At 40.8% G+C, this 23315-nt stretch overlaps 1 protein-coding gene across 4 annotated transcripts in view; it reads left to right on the top strand.

Annotated features, from left to right (window-relative positions):
• LOC136852811 (uncharacterized) overlaps window positions 1-9827 on the top strand; it is a 191611-nt gene extending 181784 nt beyond the window's left edge. For all 4 annotated transcript variants that reach the window (XM_067127901.1, XM_067127817.1, XM_067127997.1 and 1 more), the window contains one exon: window positions 6301-9827. In XM_067127901.1, the coding sequence (XP_066984002.1) occupies window positions 6301-7875 (1575 nt within the window). In that variant the 3' untranslated portion in view covers window positions 7876-9827. The remainder of the gene's footprint in view (window positions 1-6300) is intronic.
• Window positions 9828-23315: the final 13488 nt, after the last annotated feature.

The raw sequence follows: 23315 nt of genomic DNA, 5'->3' as shown, positions 1-23315 counted from the left end.
GACGAGCGCAAATTACCTGTGCTCGTTATGTAAGGCAGCTGAAAAACTTCGTAATAACACCCGTACGTAACGCCCAAAGCGTTCCTCTTCTCGGAAAACGGCAACCAGACGCTTTATATGAACCCCATTCATCTCACCCGTCTCAAGATGTCTGTGATGGAGGCGTCGCCTCTTTCAGACCTTTGATGCTTTTGCCGTCTGTCATTTAATCCTCATTCCTTTTCTTGTAGCCTTGTCATTATGGGTAATTTTAACTCTCTCTCTCTCTCTCTCTCTCTCTCTCTCTCTCTCTCTCTCTCTCTCTCTGTTTTAAAAGGCGAAAGAGACGAGAAGCTCTTTCGGAAAAAAAAGTGCTAGACGCATGACGGTGAAATTTAAGATGTTCGTTCTCCTGGCATGATTTGTCATGGTTCTTCCGTAACGTAAAAACTTACCAATTGATCATATTTAATCAATTATTATTAATATTATCATTATGTCTATATTTAATGAACATATAAACTAAATATACGAAGACTATCAACAGAATTTTAGCTAGGCATACATCGATAACGCACTAGGCTTTTAAGAAGTAAAATATATATTTTCCTGTGTGGATTCTTTGCAACTAAGCATGAAAAAACTCTTAAACCCCCACGTTTAGACTTGCCGTCCCCCAATCCGGGCTCAACTTCTCTCGTGATAATATAATTCGGCTAAAACGAGCGGTGGCGGTCTCATTCTTAAGTGACCGGTAGCACCCAGCCATGAGGGTTGGCTGAGCTTTTAACCGCTGCGAAGCTATCGACCAATATGAGCGCAACCTTAAGCTTCGTGTCAAGGAGAATTGTGCCGAGTGCTGCTGGCTTTTTGCCGTCTCTTTCTCTTCTTTCCTTCGTATTATCATCATCTTGTTCTTCTTCTTCTTCTTCTTCTTCTTCTTCTTCTTCTTCTTCTTCTTACTTTTGGAATTACTGATATGCTTATTTTTGGCTCCACAGTGAATGTTTATGCGTCTGGTTTTATACATTTAGGCTCGATTCGATTAGTGCTATAATTGGTAAGTCTTATATTTTTATATTTTACAAAATTTCCTTCATTTCAGCTATTTAAAAAAACATTTAAATGCTTTTAAGCGCCTGAATAAATACTTATTAGTATAAATTTAACCTGAAATCAGGTTAAGTAAAAAATGCGCCGAAGTTTCTTCGGCGCAATCGAGTTTTCTGTACAGCTGCTACAGCGTATAATCAAGGCCACCGAAAACAGATCTATCTTTCGGTGGTCTCGGTATATTAGCCGAACCATGGCTCATATGAAACTTCAACCACGGCTCGGTGGTGGTATTGTCCCATATCGTTGCCAGGCACGATTATGGCTAACTTTAACCTTAAATAAAATTATAACGCGGGCCAGAGGGCTGCAATTTGGTATGTTTTGAAGATTGGAGGGTGGATGATAAACATGTTCACCCCAGCCCTCTAGCCTCTGTAGTTTTTAATATCTGAGGGCGGACAGAAAAAGTGCGGACGGACAGACAAAGCCGGCACAGCAGTTTTCTTTCACAGAAAACATCCCTTGAGTGTCAGGCAAAAGTAACAGCAGACCACACTGAGGAGGAGAAGGAACCTGAGTGATAGGATATGATAGGATATAATAGGATATCTCGGCATATTTTTCCAAGGGTCCCTCCGCACCAGAATCCTGCGGGGATCAATCGAACGGCGATTCTTTAGAGCTGGGGAGTTCCTGCATGCGTGGGACGAAAGATTCCTGGCGCTTCCATAAGTCTAAATATAGGGGAGGCAGCATGGCGCCAGGAGAGAGAGAGAGAGAGAGAGAGAGAGAGAGAGAGAGAGAGAGAAAGGGTATTACGTCTGCCTAAGAGATAGATTGCCATAGACTTAGTATGTATATATATTTAACTGAGAGAGAGAGAGAGAGAGAGAGAGAGAGAGAGAGAGAGGAGAGAGAGAGAGAGAGAGAGAGAGAAAGAAAGGTATTATGTCTCTGCATAAGACATAGATTAACGACAATATATATATATATATATATATATATATATATATATATATATATATATATATATATATATGTATATATATATATATATATATAATATTTGGGATTGAGAGAGAGAGAGAGAGAGAGAGAGAGAGAGAGAGAGAGAGAGAGAGAGAGAGAGAAAATCAGTTTAATCACCTGGAAACTGATCTTCATCAATCACCCTGAGAGGCGAACGTCTCGAACCAAGCATAACACGAGCGCGCATGCGCACAGCGTGACCGAATTCCAGAGTTGTTATTCCAGGTTCCTGGAAGGAGCATGGAAAAAAAAATATGGAAACCGTCTTTTAAGTCTCTCAAGATTAAAATATTATTTTTATTTGTCATTAAATCTCTCTCTTTGATCTCTCTCTCTCTCTCTCTTTATATTCATATTTCTTCTCAGTTTTTCTCCTAATTCCCATCTCTCTCCCTGTCTCCCTCCCCCGTCGGCCTCTCTCTCTCTCTCTCTCTCTCTCTCTCTCTCTCTCTCTCTTCTCTCTCTTCTCTCTCTCTCTCTCTCTCTTCCCTATTCACATTTCTTCTTAGTTTTCCTCCATCCCACCTCCCTTGTCTCCCTCTCTCTCTCTCTCTCTCTCTCTCTCTCTCTCTCTCAAAGCTCTGCTTCCTCTCTCTCTCTCTCTCCCGTTGTCCCGGGACCCCGTATTGATTATCCCAGACGCCCCGTCTGCAGATAGATTGGTATATATATGACCGTCCACTCGTTTTTTCCTATTCCTATTTATCCCTTAACCCCTCTCGACGTCTATCCCTTCCCACGAAAGGGTGGAAGAAAGAAATAAGGAGAGATAACGATAATATTGAGTGATTCTTACGGAATCACGTTCGGTCAAGGCTCCCTTGAGGGAGTACCGACGGCGCATGCGCGCCGTCGTCGGGGATAGGTGTTGCTCTCTGTAGAGACACAAACACACATACGTACATACATCCGCGGGGTTTGTGCCTTGTTGCATAGCAACTAGCTATTGCTTATCGTCGGAACTGTAACAACGATCGTCTCCTTCGTCAGGAGGTGTAGCGGCTCTTTTATCGAAGGGCGCGAGGGGTTATATTCCTCTGAATAGGGAAGTGAGGGTAGCCATTAGCCACTGAGCTCCCTGTTTGCAAACGGGACAGATCCGTTTCGTGACCTTGGTGTATAACACGCCCCTCTGCTGTGTCCTTGATCGGATGTGTCTGGGCTGGTTTTTTTTTATCGCCGGGAGTTTCTCTCTCTCTCTCTCTCTCTCTCTCTCTCCTCTCTCTCTCTCTCTCTCTCTCTCTCTAGAAATAGCTCTAGTCTTGCTTGGCAAAATGGTTCTTTGTAACTTCGTGTCCTACATTACAAACTTTAAGCTTTCATTCTTCTTGCTTTTTGTGATATACTTACGTTTTTATCTGTTTATTTATTAATTTGTTCATTTATTTTTTTTCTTTATTACTTACTGATCTCTTCTTTCTGTATTTCCCATTATCTTCTGTTGCTTCTTTCAAACTGAACGTCATGTTTCTTTGGAAGCTTGAATTCCAAGTTATGGCCCCTTTAGATTTTTTCTATATGAATAGGTCAGTGGTTCTCAATGTTTCTTTAGTGATGGCACCCTAACTAATGTAATCATTACTGCAGGGCTCCCTTTCACCATCCACCATATCGCATGAATTAACTTCTTTATTTAATGGAACAAATTATTATCTATACTCAAACCAAAATCAGCACAATTGCACATGCAGAAATTTATCTGTACAAACAAAGAGCATATCAGAAGAATTAGATAAACATTGTTAGAGTAGACACACTGGTGATAATTATATGAAGACTTCTGCAAAATTTTTTTTTTACAAATGTTCATTGAGATGATCTGGCCAAGACAAAATTCATGACAATCTGCGGCACCCCTAGGCACTGTCTGAGACCCAGTTTGAGAATCACTGGAATAGGTGTTTATCTTCTGAATAATAATAATAATAATAATAATAATAATAATAATAATAATAACGAAATTGCTATTAGATTTACTTAAACAGAAACCACAAAAGTATTTCTGTCTCAGAATGAGTTTAAAAGCCGAATCAAACATGTCTGAACCCCATCAGTCAGGTCTAACTGGCAATGGATCATAACGAGGCCTGAAAGCATCTGATCAGTTTAGAATTTCCTTTTTTTTTCTGGTGGGAAAATATGAGGAAAGATGAGTAAATTCTCACCGCCAGCTGCCCTGATGAAACTCTCATCATCTCCTCCATCTTGTTTACGTTGGGCGAGAAAGTTAGTGAATGGATTACCATGTCTTTAAGAGCTAGCTGCTCTCTCTCTCTCTCTCTCTCTCTCTCTCTCTCTCTCTCTCTCTCTCTCTCTCTCTCTCTCCGAGGCTATTTTTTTTTAATCTTCTGAAGTCACTAGGTCTAGAGTTGGTTAGTTTATCACTAGGTCTAGAGTTGGTTGTTCATCCCCGCTGTAGTAGTCGTTGGGTCTAGAGTTGGTTAGTTTATCTCTTGGTTTTCTTTCGATAAAAAAGACCTAATAATATCAATAAGAATGATAACAATGGTATATTGTGTCGTTATCAGATCCAGGATTATCGGTTTTTAGATGGAGAATGTAGAAAAAAATGGGAGCCGCAACATCATAGTATCGGTTCCAAGAAGAAGAAGATGAAGAGGGCCGCCACTAAGACACCACCAACACGTAGATCAAGTTATTGGTTTCATAAAGACATAAAAAGAAGAAGAAGAAGAAGAAGAAGAAGAAGAAGAAGAAGAAGAAGAAGAAGAAGAAGAAGAAGAAGAAGAACAATAAAACCGAACCAAAGAAATGGTTCTCATCAAAATAAGAACGAAAAAAACGTGACCTAACTCAAACTGATGAGAATTGCAAGCATACCTTTCTCCTCTGCATAGAAAAAAAACAAAACCTCGCTGTCGGCAGCAACAGCTTCGTTCCCTTTGAGAAAATACGCTAATTAAGAGATAATGCGTTGATTGCAGACGTTTGCTCCTTTCTGGAAATGGCAGCCTGTCCAAACAACAGCTGTTTATGACGTTCCTCGTTGAGAACAACATTCCTATGGGAATAGACCTGACAGAAGTCTGAAGGGACGAGTACAGAGTCACTTCTGCATTTGTATTTAATTTAATTCCCTTTGGGTGTAAGTTACACCCGAGGTATATAAAGTGGATTCGATATTGACAAAACTAACACACACACACACGTGTATATATGTATGTATGTATGTATGTATATATATGTATATATGATATATATACATATATACACACGCACACCCACACACACACACACACACACATATCATATATATATATATATATATATATATATATATATATATATATATATATATATATATATTGTTCAGTTTCACCTAATTTCAAATCTGTGTGAAGTGTGACTCAAATTCTCTGTCCCCTTCCCTCTTAAGATTTACACCTGAAAGTAGAATAATATCCCATTCTCAGAAAATTACTACCTATACTAATCTATCTACACTTGATTTCATAAGCTTGACACTTTCTGCATTTCAGTGTCTGAGCAGAATCTTCAACAGTCTAGTAGTAGGCAAAGGAGGTGTTTACAAACAACTTTCTTTAGCCTACATGGAACTACAAGTGCTTTTGCCCCTTACATTAACAAATAGAACATTACCTAGACTTTCTTGTGATGCTCAAATGTTGTTTTATTGTAGGAGAGCATGAACAAAGGAACATCGACTATGTTCAGAAAGAATACTCTGGTGGAAATTCACCAAAGCGTGCTTCCAGCTTTGAGATGTGTGTTTAAGTTTAAACCTTTCACTTTCCCTGTATGTGTGCGAGTGTGTGTTTATGTGTATGTACATTTTATAGTAATACCTTAGTGATGTGTGCACATATATACGTACATGTCATCGAATAGTTCTGTTTATCAGAGCCATTTTTCTATATATCACAAAGAATTCTATTTTCTGTTCTCTGTCTCTATATTTTTGGATAGGTTGTCCACCCAAGAACCTTTTTTGCTTCATTTCAGGTTTTGGTTAAAGTTTCTTGTCTCTCACAGATCCCAGTTCCTAATTCTAATTACAAATGACACTTTAAATACTTTACAAGAGGAACAAGATGTTTTACAAGCCCTTGAGCTATTCAGACATAAATAGACATTGATTATAAAATTATGCATATTAGTGTACTTGCTTATATACAGATTGTTTATCCCATTACCAAATTTACCAATGGCTTTCTTTACCCAGTTAACTGACTTCCATTTCTCTGGTCTTTCCAGATGGAGGAGAAGGTGGTTGGTGGCAAAGAGAAGAAATACGTTCTCTACACCGTCGTAGGAGAGGAGCGTGGGAGGGCGGGCGCCGGAGTATGGGTCGTCCGCGTCCTCCTGGGCACCCTGTTGCTCGTGGCCCTGGCCGTGGTGCCCTACTTGTCGCTGCGGCTGGCCCAGGTCAGCGACCGCACGCTCGTGGTGTTCCAGCCAGTGCCCATCCGCAACCACTCCCTCCACCAGCATAACGGCGACCACCACGTGATAGAACACGGCAAGCTCGGACATGTCGACGTAGTCAGCATCCTTCAGAGCGCGGCCCTCACGCGTGAGAACTACACCGCGGAGCACAACAACGTCACCAAGTCCCAGCCTCTCAAGTCCAACAGCAGCAAAGCCAGCAGCGGCAGCAGCAGCAGCAAAAGTAGCAGCAGCAGCAGCAACAGCAGCAGCAGCAGCCATCATGCTAGTGCTAACAGCAACAACAATAACACAGGCAATATCGTCACTCTCCACGAGTCAGCTGTCACACTGGCTGTGATGGAGGACACCAATGCCACGAGAAAGAAAGAGAACAACACAGATGGCGATGACAATGACCACGAGGAAGGCAATTCTGAAAAGGCTGCTGGTCTGGACGAGGAGAAGAAGGAAGCAGAGGAAAACACCACAACAGAGGACACTGCAGGAACCTCAGAAGCTCCAGCATCAGTGGCACAAGTGGCTCTGAAGGCTGTGGACGCCAGTCCATCCACACCACAGGCCACTGTAGACAACACTACAACCTCTACCAACACTACAGAAGCTCCCCACCATGATAGCAATGCAACATCTGTTACTCCTGCTGCTTCCACTGCCGCAGCAGTGTCTGCATCCCCGTCCTCTGCAACTGTGTCCCAGGCTTCTGAGACTGGTGACAAGGAACCCACTGTCAAGACCAGCAATGTGTCTACCAGTTCAAGCACAGTAGCACCAAACACCACTACTACCACAACAACCTCAACGACCACTAGCACTCGCCATCCTCTCTCTCACAAGCTGGTCTATGTTGCCACCACAGCCTCAGGCAACCATGTCGGAGGATTCTGTGTCTGGAAGACTGACAAGAACATCACCCGCTGGTCTTACTTCTACGAGAACATCCCCATTGAGTATCAGAGCCACCAAGATTCCTCTGACCACGAAATGCGTGGAATGCTGGCAGCTGTTCGCACTTGGGCCCCTCTCTGGAATGACCACCACGTTGTCCTGCGCTCACACCACCCAAGCATCAAGGGCTCTGACCACCCCACCCGACGAGCTCTTACACGTGAACTGGAAAAGCTCTCTGAAGGCCGCTTCAGCTACGAGCTTGAATGGCGCCTCAGGAAAACAGACCGCGTTGTTGACATTGCCTACTGCCTCTCACGCCTCCATCGCGACTATGTCCAGTGGTACCGCACCTTCCAGGCACGTGTGGACGAGCTCCTGGGGCAGCAGAACTGGACCATCGCACGCACAAAGAACAGAGCACCCGTCTCGCAGGACGCCTTCCTCACAGACGATCCTGAGGACGAGGGGGTGATCATTCCTGGGGACAAGTGAACACTTGAGCTGATTGCATAAAGTCCAAAACATAAAAAACAAAACCTAAAAAAAAAAAAAATTGTAGGAGAAAAAAACAAAAGAGGAACATTTAGAACTAAGTACTTCACCTGTTCAGAGAACACTACTGCAAAATTTTCTGCGTGATTGGGATAAACGAAAGTGGTTGTCAAAGTGACTGGTTGACAAGCCAGTCACTTTCTCCAGCTTTCTCTAGCTTAATTGATTCATCAGCGAGGAGAGAGAGAGTCGAGTACCTCGTGTGATACATAGAGATGAGGTACGAGGCTCCTGTTTACAGTGTGATAACGGTGGCATCCAGCACTGCACTCAGTTCCCCCACAATTCCTAGGACGAGATGCTAAGAGTATTAAACGCTAGTGATTAGTTCTTAGTTACATTAGGACAATGGGAGTGAAGCTTTCATAGTCTCTCTTGTTTTTTTATTGAGATTTTTTGGTTCACATTTTATGCGTATCCAGTGCAGATATCTACTGAGGAATAAAATGTGGAAAATGCAAGTGATTCAGAAGCAAAATTTAAAAGTAGAGGTGATTCCCATAACTTGAAAATACATCAGATTGCAAAACCAAATTACTTTTTTATTTCAGTTCATAGATATTAGAGGAAGTAATTTTTTGGGGAGTGACCCCATGAAACACCACTTTTTTCAGTATATTACAGTCACTACTTGGAGTTTTAAAGCAGAAATCACTGTAAATATATTTATTACAGTTCAGAAACTTTTCCCCCTATAAGAAAGTGTAAGAAAAAAAAAATCTGTATGAAATGAGTATATAAAGTGAGAAAAAAATTGATTGAAAATCAGCAAATCTACGAGTCTTCGCCATCACAGAAATCTGCTGTTGCGTGATCTCTTTGTGTTTCCGGTGGCTGAAGACGAGGGGAGTCGTTCAATCTGCAATATTTTGAACATTTTCCATCCAAGATATGAAACTTTAAATGATAGAAGAAGAAAAATTAATAAACAAGAAAGAGAGTGGGAACAAACAGTCGTACCTTTTAGCCAATTTCTTTGTTATAGGGTGGTTTCAGTGAAGGTAAACCTATAGATAAGCGTCCAAGTGGTTTGGTGTATATTTCATCGTGTATTTAATGTATATCATGAACTTAAAAATATGTACACACTTTATTCATTACAATATGTAGTTTGTCTAGAACATGTTTGCTGTACAATGGAGTTCTTTGACTGTACATGAGTAGATTACATTAAAAAAAAACAAGGAGATTGATTGTTCTTGTACATGGTATAAAGGACGATGATGAGAAAAAAAAAGCGCGCGAATTTCTGGCTCCTGGTGGTGTGTCGTATCCAAGAAGGCGGGGAAAGAAGAAGATTACGAAAAGCGACGAAGCCTTTTGAATGTCAACGAGATAAGAGAGAGCTACTCGTTTGTGTGACTGAGGAATTCGTTCTAATTCGCCCATTTCTAGTCGTTTCTCCTAAACAACTAAATGAAATTGGAATTATTCAATTAATTAGACCACTTATCTGTATCCCACATATGCTAAAAGACGTAAAAAGATAAAAAAAAAAAGATCAAATACGTTTTCTTTGAAAAGATAACATCAGGTACGTTTTCTTTGAAAGTGAAATTCTCTTCATTCCAAATTTGTCTGTCGCAAATGAGATTATCCAGCGTGATATATTCGCGTGAGGTATATAAAATCAACAATCTGGCTATTTCAAAGGTCACACGAGGTCACAGGTCACGCGAGGTCGTCCATTCAAGCAATCCGGAAGAGAAATAACATAGGCAACGTCACTTCAGACTTTAAAAAAATGGATGAGTTGGCCAGATATTTGTCACTTGTAAATAGTTAAAAAAATCAATCAACCTGCTTCTCTCTCATCCTTATGTTAGCTGTAATTTATATGGTAATTCAATCCATGCTACGTATACTCGAAGGAAAAAAAAAATATATAAAAATTAGAATCAAAATTTTCACTCTAGAATCAAAGAGTACACTAGATGACTCTCTGTCTCTCTCTTTCTGTAGAAAGTGTACATTAGGAATAATTCCACTGATTATTTGTACGCGAAGCGTTTCTGCTGTAACTCCATTTTGGGGCGGGAGAAGATTAAGTCCCTCGAGCCGCTCCTGATCCCTCGGTCTCTCTCTCCCCCCTTCACCTGGTCATTAGAGAGTAATTAAGGTTAAAAAAAAAAAAAAAGGGAACGTTGAATCCAAGCATTATTAAAAGCACAGGCCACCGCGAGACTGCTCAGCCAGGCGTCTTCTTTTGAACCGGCGGCGCCACGAAAGCACCAATCGAATGCAGCTAATAATACCGTTCAGGGCAGCTTGTTATTATTCTTCTTCTTCATCTTCTGTCGGTAATCTTACATAAGAGACAAAAGTGGTATCAGTGAGGAGTCGAGGCACCTACTCTTGCTCCACGTACGTGGCCCCATAGCCTATACCATAATAGTGTAGGTTTTAGCCTCCCCCCAAAAAAGCGAGTAGTCCCCAGGGGTGTACAAAGCTTAGCCTCACTCGCGGTTCCCCTCCCCCTCCCCCCAAATCCCTCCATTCCACTCCCCACAAACCCTATCTAGGCCTATACCCTTCCTTCCTCCCAACCTCATACCTTTCCTCCATGAACCCTTGCTCTCTCTCCACCCCTCCCCTTCCCTCCTCCCCACCTCTTTCCAGAAAAAAAAAAAGATGGTCGTTCTAGCTGTTGACATGGCGTGCCTCTCTCTCGAAGTCATGTCACCCGCCCAATACGCCGTCGACTTCGAACCATATCTTTTGATTTCTTATTTTTCCGAAAGAATCGCATATCGCCACTGCAATATTGGATTGATCTCTCCAACCCCCCGCCCCCTTTTCTCACTCCTAGGCTAACAGTCTTTACAAGTTTGCAATATGATTAAGCGAAATCTCTTCCTGAAAGTTCAGATATGACAGTTAAATGATGACGTCAGATAAATTTCAATTTCCTCATGCTGTTTTTAAAAAAAAAACCAAGTCGTGAAATATATATATAGAGTATTACACATGACCATAACCAGGGTTAATCTGTTATTGCAAGGTGATTTCTGGATCTTTTCAGTGTACCTCTTCTCCTCCCCCGTTTCTTCTTCTCTATTTCTTTCCCTCCCTTATGCATTAGTCTCCTACTTCACTGAGTCTTCCTCACCTTTCCCCACCTACATTTCCTCACCTGCCTTCGTCCTCACATTCTTCCTCCCCCTTTCCTTCTTCTTCTTTCTCCTCCTCCTCCTCCTCCTTCTTCTTCTTCTTCTTCTTGTGCGTGTTGCTTCTTCTCACTGGTTTCAGTGTGCTATCACGACAGGTTTGGCAGAGTACCGTAGTTAATTTGTGCCTGTGATTGTACATGAGCATTTATTTTTGTCCCACATCCACCACTTAGCCAGTAAAGCAAACAAAAATAATAAGTGTTATTACTCTTTGTGATAAGGTAGAGATTTGGCCTTTCTGTTTATCTCGTCATGTCCAAACGGGAGCCAATCACGCGGCTTCCTAGAGGCAGCGTTCTTTACGTTTTGTTTTGTTTGTTATTCCTTGTTTCTTCGCCTCTTTTGTGATCTGAAAAACCTCATTTCTCGCGAACTGGAGAAGAATCATTGTTAAATCTTATTTTCCTTTCTAATTTTGGGGGGAAGTTCATGTCAATTTTATTTTTTGGTCTGTCATTTCTTTAAAGAAAAGTTCTGGTAAACACAGATGGAAGCGCTCTTCTAGTCCTATGGTAGCGCCAGTTCATTATTTTCTTCCTGGAAAAATATTTGGCGAAGAAGTTGTTTCAAAGTTAATGGGACACAGCCGGAACAGACGTAAAGCTGATGTACGCCTAAGACTTCTGCTGTTTCTGATATACGTATATCTTCTACCTCTCGGGATGCATTTGTATCCTGAAGGATATGAAATTGAGTGGTGATATTCAGCTCCTAGAGCAATTCTAATTATCCTGTGACTCGAAGGTTTAAAAGTAAGACTATAAGTGTGTAAAAAAGTTAATAATGAAGGAATTTTAGTGAATCCAACTAAGTCTCTTTGTGAACCACTGGAAACACATTTCCAGATCTTTCTGTGGATTAGGAGTAAAATACACCAACACTTGACTTACATGTGATCAGATGACGTTAACTCGTTCAGAAACAAAATAAAGGTGGTAAAAATATGTTACAATCTCGCCCAAGAGGTCACAACCCCGCAGTGAAGGCTAAAAAATCCGTTGGAAAAAGTAAAGTGGGGGCTGTAAAACTGATGTTAATTGGAAAAATGGCGCAGTCCCTTTAGACCCACGAGGTATATAACGAAGAATTTATCGTCCTGAGGAACCATTCGTAGAGGCTCCCTGTTTTAGATCTCGCCGTGGGAGATCTCTGTTGTTATAAATGTGATCAAAGTGATGTTGAAATACATAAAAAAAAAAGTTTTAAAAAGTGACATTATGTGTTAGTTGTTTACGTAGTATTAAAGACCCAGTACTAGCGTGAGTGTTATAGCAGCCAATGGACGTGGAAGTATAAAGTGGTGTTCGTGAGTTGGCCGTTGCTACAGGGAATGAGATAAGGTCGAAAAGGTCATTCATCAGGCGAGCTTGTTTACCAACAGAGAATCTTACAGAGATGATTCGCCAACTGTAGATCTCGTGTGGCTATGAATTTTTTCTCTGTGCTATTTTGTGGTCAGCTAAGCCATTGATACGTGGTTCAAATGGAAGGAAAGTATTGGAAGATATATTTACCCCAACAAAAGCATCTCTCCATCCTAGGATATTTGCAGAGCGACTCTGCCATGTGCATGATATCAATCAGACTCCATCTTACAGAATCGACCTCCGTTCCAGCATTTTACGTCGCGTTCAAGTGTCCCGTTCTCTGTCACGTCTAGAGACGGTTGCCAAGTCAAGACAGAGCGAAGAAATGAGACAGAGACAAGCAGAGAGAGGGAGAGAAAGAGAGAGAGACCTTGAGAAGTATATCTCCTGTAGGAGAGAAGGTCTTCTTCTTTTTATCTCTTAGACTGATGGCACAGGATAAGACTTAGAAAGGTTGTTTCTCTCCTTGAAGAGTGACTAAGCTTGAAAGTCCCAAACCGTCACCCACCAGGCCACGAAGAAAGAGCATCGTGTGTGTGTGTGTGTTTAAAATCGTCGTGACATATGAAACTCCTTGTTTCCTGCCATCATGCGGTTGTCTCCCCTTCCCACCTTCTCCTCCCTCACTCCCAATCCCCTCCCCTACCTCTCTAGAACTCCCACCCCACCCCACTCCACTCCTACACCTCACCCACCAACCTTAAACGCTGTTCTCTATTGATCCACGACCCCTCCCCCTCCCTCTCCTTCCCTCCCTCCAACCTCTGTATCTCCCATCTCTCTCTCTCTCCTCTTAATTTACCGGTCACATAACATCTGCAAAGCGTATTTCTTTGCCCCGTTTCATAACGAAAGTCCCTGGAACCTCGACAACTCCTGCAAGCCGTTATGGAAACGACTTCATATCACGTGACACAGATCTTCCTGCAATTGTCTCGTTGAGGGCAGAAGGAGCGATTTGATTCAGTTTCCTCGTCGCCCTCTACCCCGGGACAGAAAATGCCCCGTTTAGCGGATGATTTACGATATGGCGACTATTTTTCTCTCGGGAGGGAGTGCGACTGACGTCTTTGCCGGCGGAATAAAGGAGGGTATTAAAGCGAATGAAGGAAGGAGAAGGTATGGTGCGGAATATTGCCCCACCGACTGAAGGAGGAAATAAAGAACCAAGTAGAAGATGCGGAAGCCATGTTTCAGGGAGAATGAATATCCTCGCAAGGGGGGGAAATGATTTTGGTGAAATGCGCTTGATTTTTATCGTGCTGGAAAGGATAATGAATCTAGACTGAAAAGATACTGGAAGGATTTATACACGTCTAGTACCAGTACGGTTTTCTAAATGAAAAAGCAAGAACATAAATGATGCTTCAGGACCATTAGTGCAAGGGAAAAAAATGACACAATAAAATCTTTATGAAAAGGAAAAAAATCATGACGAAAATAAAGGAGTTTTGGGGGAAACGAGATGGCAACGACAGCTACTCCCTCTCCACCCTCCCCCCTAGGCATTCCTGACACTAACAAGTTCCCGGAAACCGTCTGAAACCTCTCTATATCTCTCTCTCTCTCTCTCTCTCTCTCTCTCTCTTGCCGTTGACCAGATACAAAAGAGTGAAAAAGAGAGAAAAAAGTAAACAAATTTATCGGTCTAAAATATCTCCCTGGGAGATTCAGGTGTGTGCGTGTGTGCTGGAGTCAAGAGGTTGCCCTTGAAAAGCGCACAGAGCAATCAAGGGTGAGGGGGAGGGAGGGGAGTGAACAGCAGCAACGCAGAGCAATCTCGTTTGTCGGATTCCGGTAGCTATTGAAAAGGGTACAGCCGGAGTAATTTGAGAAGGAGTAGAATCGATGGAGTGTGTGTGTGTGTGTGTAGACGCACAGTTTCTAAAAATGGCACATATACTTCCTGCATGGATGAAAAATAAAACCGTCCGTGAATAGGACTGGAATTATGCACACATGCTGGAGGAAGAAGATGGGAAGAAGAAGAAGAGGGAGAAAAAATAAACTTGAGTATTGAACCGTTTCTCCGCAGACTTAGACGCATTTCCTTATCGTCATGTTATATCCACGTACTGACGCCACTTAAAGATAAAGTGGAACTTATAAAAAGAAATCGATTTCTTCTCGCGAAAGCGAGAGCAACCGAGAGCGACGGCAGTGAGAGAAAAGCAAAAAAGATAATGTCGTATCAGGGAACAGACCAGACATCCCCTGATACGAAATGTAGGCTGATGCAAGAGATATAAAAGTGGAAGGCTGTCGAAGTCGACTTTGGCACACACACACACGTCCTTTCAGTCCGTCACGGCCGTCGAATATGCGAGATCCAGAGTGCGAAATAGACTGACTGTTTGCAAAATCATAACGACAGACTGAACAGACATACACACAGCTAGCTTCTAGCATCGATTGCGAATTCGCCAGAGGACAGACAGTAAAGGGCTGGTGGGCGTAGCACAGAAGCGGACGGAACTTAGACCCATAAGTCTCTCTCTCTCTCTCTCTCTCTCTCTCTCTCTCTCTCTCTCTCTCTCTCTCACTGTGATGTTATTCAGACGTCAACATGGCATTCACTCCCTAGACGTGTAATGAGCTGTTCAATCCAACGACCAGGAATCGAATGAGAACCAGAGAGAAGAAGAAGAAGACGAAGAGAGAGAGAGAGAGAGAGAGAGAGAGCCATTCACTGAGGACGAGGCTTTTTAGAAGTCTGCCGGAATACGCGTTGTTAGGGAGCGAGTCGTGAAATTTTATTGTGTACTGGAATTGTGCTTTTTTTTTTGACGTGGCTTTGACATCGTCTCCTTCCATGAAAGAGGAACTGGAGTCGTTATATCTGAAGGTTAAAGCTGGCACTGATTTTTAACCGTTGAAAGACCTTGAAAAGACGAGTGGCTACACCGGAAGAAAGTCCCAAATAAAAAAAAAATAGGCCTAGTGAAGGTTTATCCATCCCATTAACTTTGTCAATTTCCCCCGTCACTTGACGTCATATGCTGTGAATAATCGTTTGTTCCATTTAACCTGTAAACATTATTTTCCAGTCACTGAGCACCAGAAATAAATATGTCCGGATACGGTTTCACAATGCATTCAACTTATTTACACATGGAAAAAAAAAACCCTCTTTATGTAAGTGATATGATTACGCTCTCGTGGGGAAAAGGATTGGAACCCAAGCAGGCTCTCCACAAGGGATTGGGTTCCCTGGAGACTCTCTGCAAGGGATTGGGTTCCCTTGAGACTCTCTACGAGCCTTCCGCTTTCCCCGCTGGGAGCGTTATCAACACCTCTGCTGTGCCCAGTTTTTGAAAAAGTCAAATAAAACCATCTTCTCACGCTTTAGCGGAGTTTGTAGTACGATAACCAGAGCATTTATTAAATTCTCTTCGAATTTATTTTCCTCTTGAATAGAGTAACGGAACTGATAGGCCTAAATTGCATTCTCATTAACGGTAATGACTTCTGAGAACGAGACTACTCTCTGCCTCAGACGCAACGGGGAGTAAACTGTGTTCATTTTCATGTTTATTTATTCTCGTCGATTCTTCCTCTCCACGAGCTCAGCTTGTACGTGTTTTTATCCTGATTCATTATCATATTTTCTCATTCATTTCCTTTTTAGTCTTAATTTAGAGTTCATTATCATTATCATTCTTTTATTTTTTTAGCTCTACCACATCTCTACAATGGTCCGTACATCTCACATTCTTTAAATATAATTCCAAGGTTGTGAAGGTTTAAAATAAAAAAAAGAATAATAAAATCTGTTTTGTTACTATTTTGTGACAATAAGCGATTATCTTTTGTCTGTTTGTATATTTCGAGAATAAAGCTTCTGAGGCTTAAAAACGTGGCGTTTTTCTGTTACCTATTTTTCTTTTTACCTGAGTGTTCTTGAACGCGTCCGGATGCTGTCAAATGAGGGAATCTTATTCTGAGTGCATCCGGATACCGTATAGTGTGCAAGTATCCGGATACAAGGGAGCATGGCTAATACATCCGGATGCTGTATAGTATGTTATATTATCCGGGAAGTATCCGGACACAAAGCAGCATGGTTAATACATCCGGATCCGTTATAGCATGTTTAAGTCGTCCTGGAAGCATCCGGATACACGGAAGCATGGCTGATACATCCGGATGCAGTAAATAAAAGGTATCTTACTCTGAGCACATCCGGATACGGTATAGTACGATTAGATCATTCTGTGAGTATCCGGATATAAATAAACATGGCTGATACATCCGGATGCTGTTAAATAAGGACATTTTACTGAGCACATCCGGATACGGCATAATACGATTAGATTATTCTGTGAGTATCCGGATATAAGGAAGCGTGGCTAATACATCCGGATGCGCTAAAACAAGGGTATCTCACCTGAAATACATCCGGATACGGTATAGCATGTTTAAGTCGTCCTAGAAGCATCCGGATACACGGAAGCATGGCTGATACATCCGAATGCAGTAAATATAGGAATCTTACTCTTGAGCACATCCGGATACAAGTAGATCATCCTGTAAGTATCCGGATACAAGGAAGCATAGCTAACACATCCGGATCCAGTAAAATAAAGGCACCTTACTCTAAACACATCCGGATACGGTATAGTTCGAATAATTCATCCTGGAACTATCCGGATACAGTAAAATAAGGCCGTTATACTATGAGCTCATCCGGATACGGAATAGTTCGATCAGATAATCCTTTAAGCATCCGGGTACAAGGAAGCCTGGCTGATTCATCCGGATTCTTTTGCAGAGTGATTATAGCCACCTCTAAGTAAAATAAGCATGATATGACCAATCTAGAAATGTCCGGATAAGATAATGGATGGCCAGCATATCCATACCACATCCGGATACCCTTAAGACATACTAAACGCCATTTGAACACGTTCGGATACACTTCCAGAAATAGCAGACGCTATATGAACATGTCCGGATACAATAAGAAATATCAGACGGCATTTGAACACGTCCGGATACCCTTATAAAGAGCAGACGCTATCTGAACACGTCCGGATACAATAAGAAATACCAGACACTATCTGAACACGTCCGGATACACTTAAGAAATAGCAGACGCTATTCGAACACGTCCGGATACTCTTTCAGAAGTAGCAGACGCTATATGAACACGTCCGGATACAATAAGAAATATCAGATTCTATATGAACACATCCGAACACACTTAAGAAATACCAGACACTATTTAAATACGTCCGGATACGATAATGGCCGACTAGCTCACTCCCAGAACACATCCGAACATTAAAAGTTACGTCTAATTATCACTGAACGCATTCCTGCTGTCCTTTTTTTTCGATAATTCAATAACAGGTGATCGGTTACGTAATTTTAAATACCGTACAACCGACTGGTTCCCGGTACGTAAGTGTAATTGGATTTACGCAGTAATGGCCGGTTCTGAACGTGGTTGCTACCGGTGCATAAATGAACGCTCTGGTGAATGTATAAAATGTATAGTTGTATAATTATTATATGGGTGGCTATGATACCCGTATGCTCCGTAAAGTGACACGTGGTCAGCTGATTGTGAAATTTGTGGGCTGGGGAAAAAGTTATTTCCACAAAAAAGAAAAAAAGAAAGGAATCATTATAGGAATGGACGAAATCGTATTATAGATGTGAGGTATAATTGCCTATAATTATTTTTTAATGTAATAGTGTTGCAATAGTATTAACTGAATATAACACTTTTCATGCAGTGTTAAGTGTTGCAATACGAATGAGGTTAATGTATGAAAACAGGATTTTAAAGATTTATGTTGTGTATATATATATATATATATATATATATATATATATATATATATATATATATATATATATATATATATATATATATATAACACGTGTGTTTATATACGTAATAATCAAAACTCATTAATACATACACCACAGTCACGTATAACAATCCAAAGATGAAGAACATTCCATTGAACAAAAACCCATCGCATTAAAAAAAAACATTAACACGATATTTAAAAAATCAAAACACACAACGAAATTTTTAAAAAAAACACACCCACAGAAAAACGAACACCCAGACTTAGAGACGCCCCAAATAAACTCGGGTCGATAAACGATTATGAAAATATCAGTAATATGCAAAAATGGACCAGCCACAGCGAGAGACTTGCGCTACCTGGCTGAATGATTCTGAATGTGGCCGTGAAGACTGAAGCCTGAATAGGGCTGAATGCTGTCTGGGTGAATGGAGTGAAATAATGAGGATAAATTAATATATATATATATATATATATATATATATATATATATATATATATATATATATAGAGAGAGAGAGAGAGAGAGAAAGAGAGAGAGAGAGAGAGAGAGAGAGGGGAGAGAGAAATAATCAACACACAATCACGTGTGGAACAGGAATAAATTTCTGACTCACATCAGGATTGAACCAGAGCTTCTTTCATTTGAAAGACGAGACTGCTGCCGACCAAGCCACACCAAAGACACAGGTTGATCCTGATGAGTCAGAAATTTATATATATATATATATATATATATATATATAGAGTAGAGAGAGAGAGAGAGAGAGAGAGAGAGCAGCTAAATTTATTTACTTCTCTCTCTTATTTATTCACTTATCTGTTGACACATGGGCTGACAATCTCGCCTCGCTAGCAAAAAAACCCGAAATCGATACCGCGGGTGGGTGGGGTGGAAACAGCTGAAGACTGTTACCCGATAAACTTTTGTTCCCGTAGTAAATTTAACAACTTGTTACATACCTGATAGTCGATTGTGGATGGCTGCAGCGTTGGGAAATGAATGGGGCTAACTACCTCATATATGCATCCTGCAGAAACCTCCCCTTAAAATCATAAGATAAGTTTTATATAAACTGGTTAAGGGGACCGTCCGGCGACCATGGGGTCAGAAACCCAATTTTCGGTTTATGACGGTTTGGGTAGGAAAACCACTCTACTTTGAGTTTCAAACAATTTTTTTTATGAAATATGTATAAATCATGGCTAAAAAGGCTTCAGTCTACACTTATCTATGCCTCCTCTAGCACGGGGTCGCACAAACAACACTAATCCGGTAGGAACTTTTTCTGTCCTGAGTACCTGAAAATTTCAACTATAGTCTCTCCCTAATCTAGAGATCTGTGTTCCTAAATGAACTCGACGTTTTCTTTGAATGATACGAGTTTTCTAAAAAAACCAAAGATAAGCCATTAAAGTAAGTTCTGTTCATTTCTTCGTCTTTCGTAGATATTTGTAATGATTTTGCGTCATTATCATATTCATAGTAGCATAAGAGTAATAGAGATGATAATCAAGTAAGCTAAAAGCGTGAAATGGTCAGTATGAAAAAAGACAAATGTATAATCGCCACATGCATTGTCTGTTCACAGTGTTTTATCTGAAGTTATAGTTTTCAAACTTATGTATACTGAATTTATTCAAACAATCTTAATAAAAATTACAGTATATGTTTATAAATATGGTTTCTCCTATATATCCTCCAAATTTCCAAATCTTAGGTTTACTTCCAGAATTTACAGAAGAAGTAAATGTATATGAAAACTTTGGCTCGTTTCTCAAAACTTAAGATTTTCGGAAAAAATTAATTATACCTTTTGTTTATCAACCGATTTTAGTAGTTCAAACCAAATAATAGAGCATTAAAATGTCTAAATATTCATAGCACAGAATTTTATGATTTGATTTTTACCTATTGAAATTATCGATTATAAAAAAAAAAAAAATACTACGTAAAATATATAATAAAAAAAACTAAAAATTTTTTAAAATTCCCAATGCAATTAGTTTTTAGTAGAAAAATTATCTTTCAAAATGGTTTTGAATGAGAAAAATCGATTGAAAAACAAAAAGTTTATAGAGTTTGAAACCCCATTTTCCCATAAGGTTAATGCCAAAGTGGACGGTCCCCTTAAATGCCACAGTTAGAGCAACAGAGTATTGGGCTCAGACTCTACAGTGTTAGGCACCTAGTATTTACCTTCTATTCTTTGGAATTTATTCTAAAAATATATATCAAATAAATTCCAAAAAGAATAAAGATAAATGCTAGGTAGGTGCTTGGCAATGCAGTAGACTTCTAGGCCTGATGCTACATGACTCTTCAAGTGTAGCATTTAACCAAGTCATTTATAAAAATTTATCTCAAGGTTTTAGGGAGATTTTTCTGCAGGTTTTCCATCAGAGATTGCTCTCTGTCTCTCTCTCCTCCTCATTTTAATTTGTTTTGGCAGGTATTTTGGACGATTCCAGCCCTCCTATTTATCCGGGCTTGGGACCGGCAACTGAGTTGGGCTGGCTTGCCTGCCACCTCAGTGGCTAGGTTAAAATGTTGTTTTATGTACAGCAGGAAGATTGCCCAGTTCACATCCGGCAGAAGCTCAGTTGCCGAGCCTCCCACTGACTGAGAGAAAAGGCCAGCCACTAATGGGTCAGCAGAATGGCCTGATGACTGTGGGGTTGGAAATATTAACACCCAAAGCAACATTAGAGGAACTGCCATGAACACCTCTGGCGGGGGATTATTTTGAAGGTGGGGGGGAATCATGGAGTCCCTGTCATGTTGCTGAAGATGCGCTCGCCCTATGGTCGCCGAGCCAGTCTGTGACTCACTCCATGTTGTTGGCCTTTTTGGTTGGGTTTTTTGCAGGCCATTTTGGCTGGTTTTGGCGTCACAGGTCACCCACCCCTCCTGCTGTGGAAGGCAAAAGGCATCGAGACTTGCCTCTTTTTGCATGTCTCTTCTGAACTGGTGTCTCGGACTTGGCCCTCGAGACATCTGTGTCACCAGTTCTGTTGGTATAATTGCCTATGCCATTTTGGTCATGTAGCATCTAGGCCTGATGCTACGGACGATTCCAACCCTCCCTATTTATCCGGGCTTGGGACCGGCACTGAGTTGGTTTGGCTTGCCTGCCCACTCTCAGTGGCTAGGTTAAAATGTTGTTTTATGTACAGCAGGAAGATCAGTCTAGTTCATCTAAATTCTTTCCTAAAAAGATTTGGATGAAATCAGACAATTCTTTCCTAAAAAGATTTGGATGAAATCAGACCCTTGTCTTACGTGTATATATTGATATATCATTAAAATTACACCTAATCCCTTAGCTTTTGGTGATTACTGTGCCTTAAGGATTTCAAGTGTGTATGTTTAACAATATATCAAGATATTCTTAGAAGAAAAGGGTCTGATTTCGTCTTCATTACGTAAATTCTTGTGCTTATTTTCAAAAGAAGAAGATCAGAACTGGTTGATTCAGTCAAAGCGGAGAGCAAAAGTTCAGGATAATGAGATGGAATGAAAAAAAATAAACAAATAACCAAAATACTTAGATTTTTCAATAAAGATATTAAGAAATGAACTAGATAACCCAGAAAAGTAGAATGAAAATATATATAAACACAAAAAGAAATCGCGAACTGGAAACTGTCCTCCATCTTTGTTTACAATTCGTGATCCTCGAGTGTTGACGCATCTCCCTCTGAGGTCCAAATTACTCTTTTACATCATTTAGTACCGTAGACCGTTCCCATTTCACTCTGGGTGAGTCACGATTACGGTAATTGAGTCATAATTAGCGTAATGATAAGTAATCATTCCGTTTTCTAGACGGAGGAATAAAATAAATCCCTTTTTCTGGAAGGTCTTTGCCAAAGGCACCTTGTGACATCTGTCGAATTTTTTATATATATATTTTTTAAAGTTCGGGAAATGAACGGTTATGAGACCCCCCCCCCCTAGGTCATTTCGAAATGAAGATTGCCTAATTACCCGTAATTAAGTCGTGTGTGATTGAGTAATTGCAAGTAATTGAGTCGATTATGGCATTGAATGAGGGTAGCCTCATTGTTCATATGGAGCCAGCTACGTAAGCTGGCCAAGTCATTTAGGTAATCCTACAGTTTAGGTGGTCCAAACTCACTGTATTACGTCAAAGTCAAGGTCAGGGCTCACGTTTATCAACTGTTTATTGAATAATGGAAAACAGTGAATATATAAATGAGCTGTTGGTAAAAATAAGTCAAAGCTCTGCACTGAATATTACCTTTGAAATTGATTTTCTGTTTAATACTTTTACTGTTGGTGATGAAGGAGGTGGTTTTGTTTATTGTCAGTCAGTTATTATTAACCTCATGTCTGCCAGGCACGGTTGGGGACCCTCTGGGAACGCGGGGTTTTGGGTGGGGGGAAAGCGCTGGGAGAAAGACCGGACCGCCACGTTGTTACTACGGAATGGTTCCACATATTCTCAAATCATCAGGGAGCCATATATTTAAGAAGGCATTGGCTAAGGAAGGTACTACTTAAGGACCCATACCAACCTAACGTACCCTAACCTGGCAGGCCGTGTTACTTATCCAGCAGACCACCCAGTGGAGAAACTCCATTTTTTACCAAAAGGTCCCTTGTAGCACTGCACATGCGCAATGGCTAAAATATAATCAGTTCTGAGGTTAATTAGAGTCAGGCGACAAAAAAATAACAATAAATTCTTGATAAGAACCAAAACGCTATAGAAAAAGTCTTTCCAAGGTAATACCGACACAGAGCTGCAATGGGAAAAATATGCCTTCAATTATTTAGTGATTTGTTTAGGAATTGATTCATCACCCTCCTCTGATATCTTTACACTGCTGTTGTGAGAGTGATTGGGACTGTAAAATGTTTTCGTTTTTGTTGTGGACGTCGAGTGCATAGCAGTGTAGCCAGTCCCTTGTTTTGTTTTTCTTTCGCTCTGAATGTGGGAGCGCTGTCCTGAATCTTTCGTCTGCATGTTGGTAACACTAAAGAAACATGTAAG

Source organism: Macrobrachium rosenbergii, chromosome 1 (assembly GCF_040412425.1).
Source record: "Macrobrachium rosenbergii isolate ZJJX-2024 chromosome 1, ASM4041242v1, whole genome shotgun sequence".
NCBI lineage: Eukaryota > Metazoa > Arthropoda > Malacostraca > Decapoda > Palaemonidae > Macrobrachium > Macrobrachium rosenbergii.
This window is presented reverse-complemented; position numbering and strand designations above follow the sequence as displayed.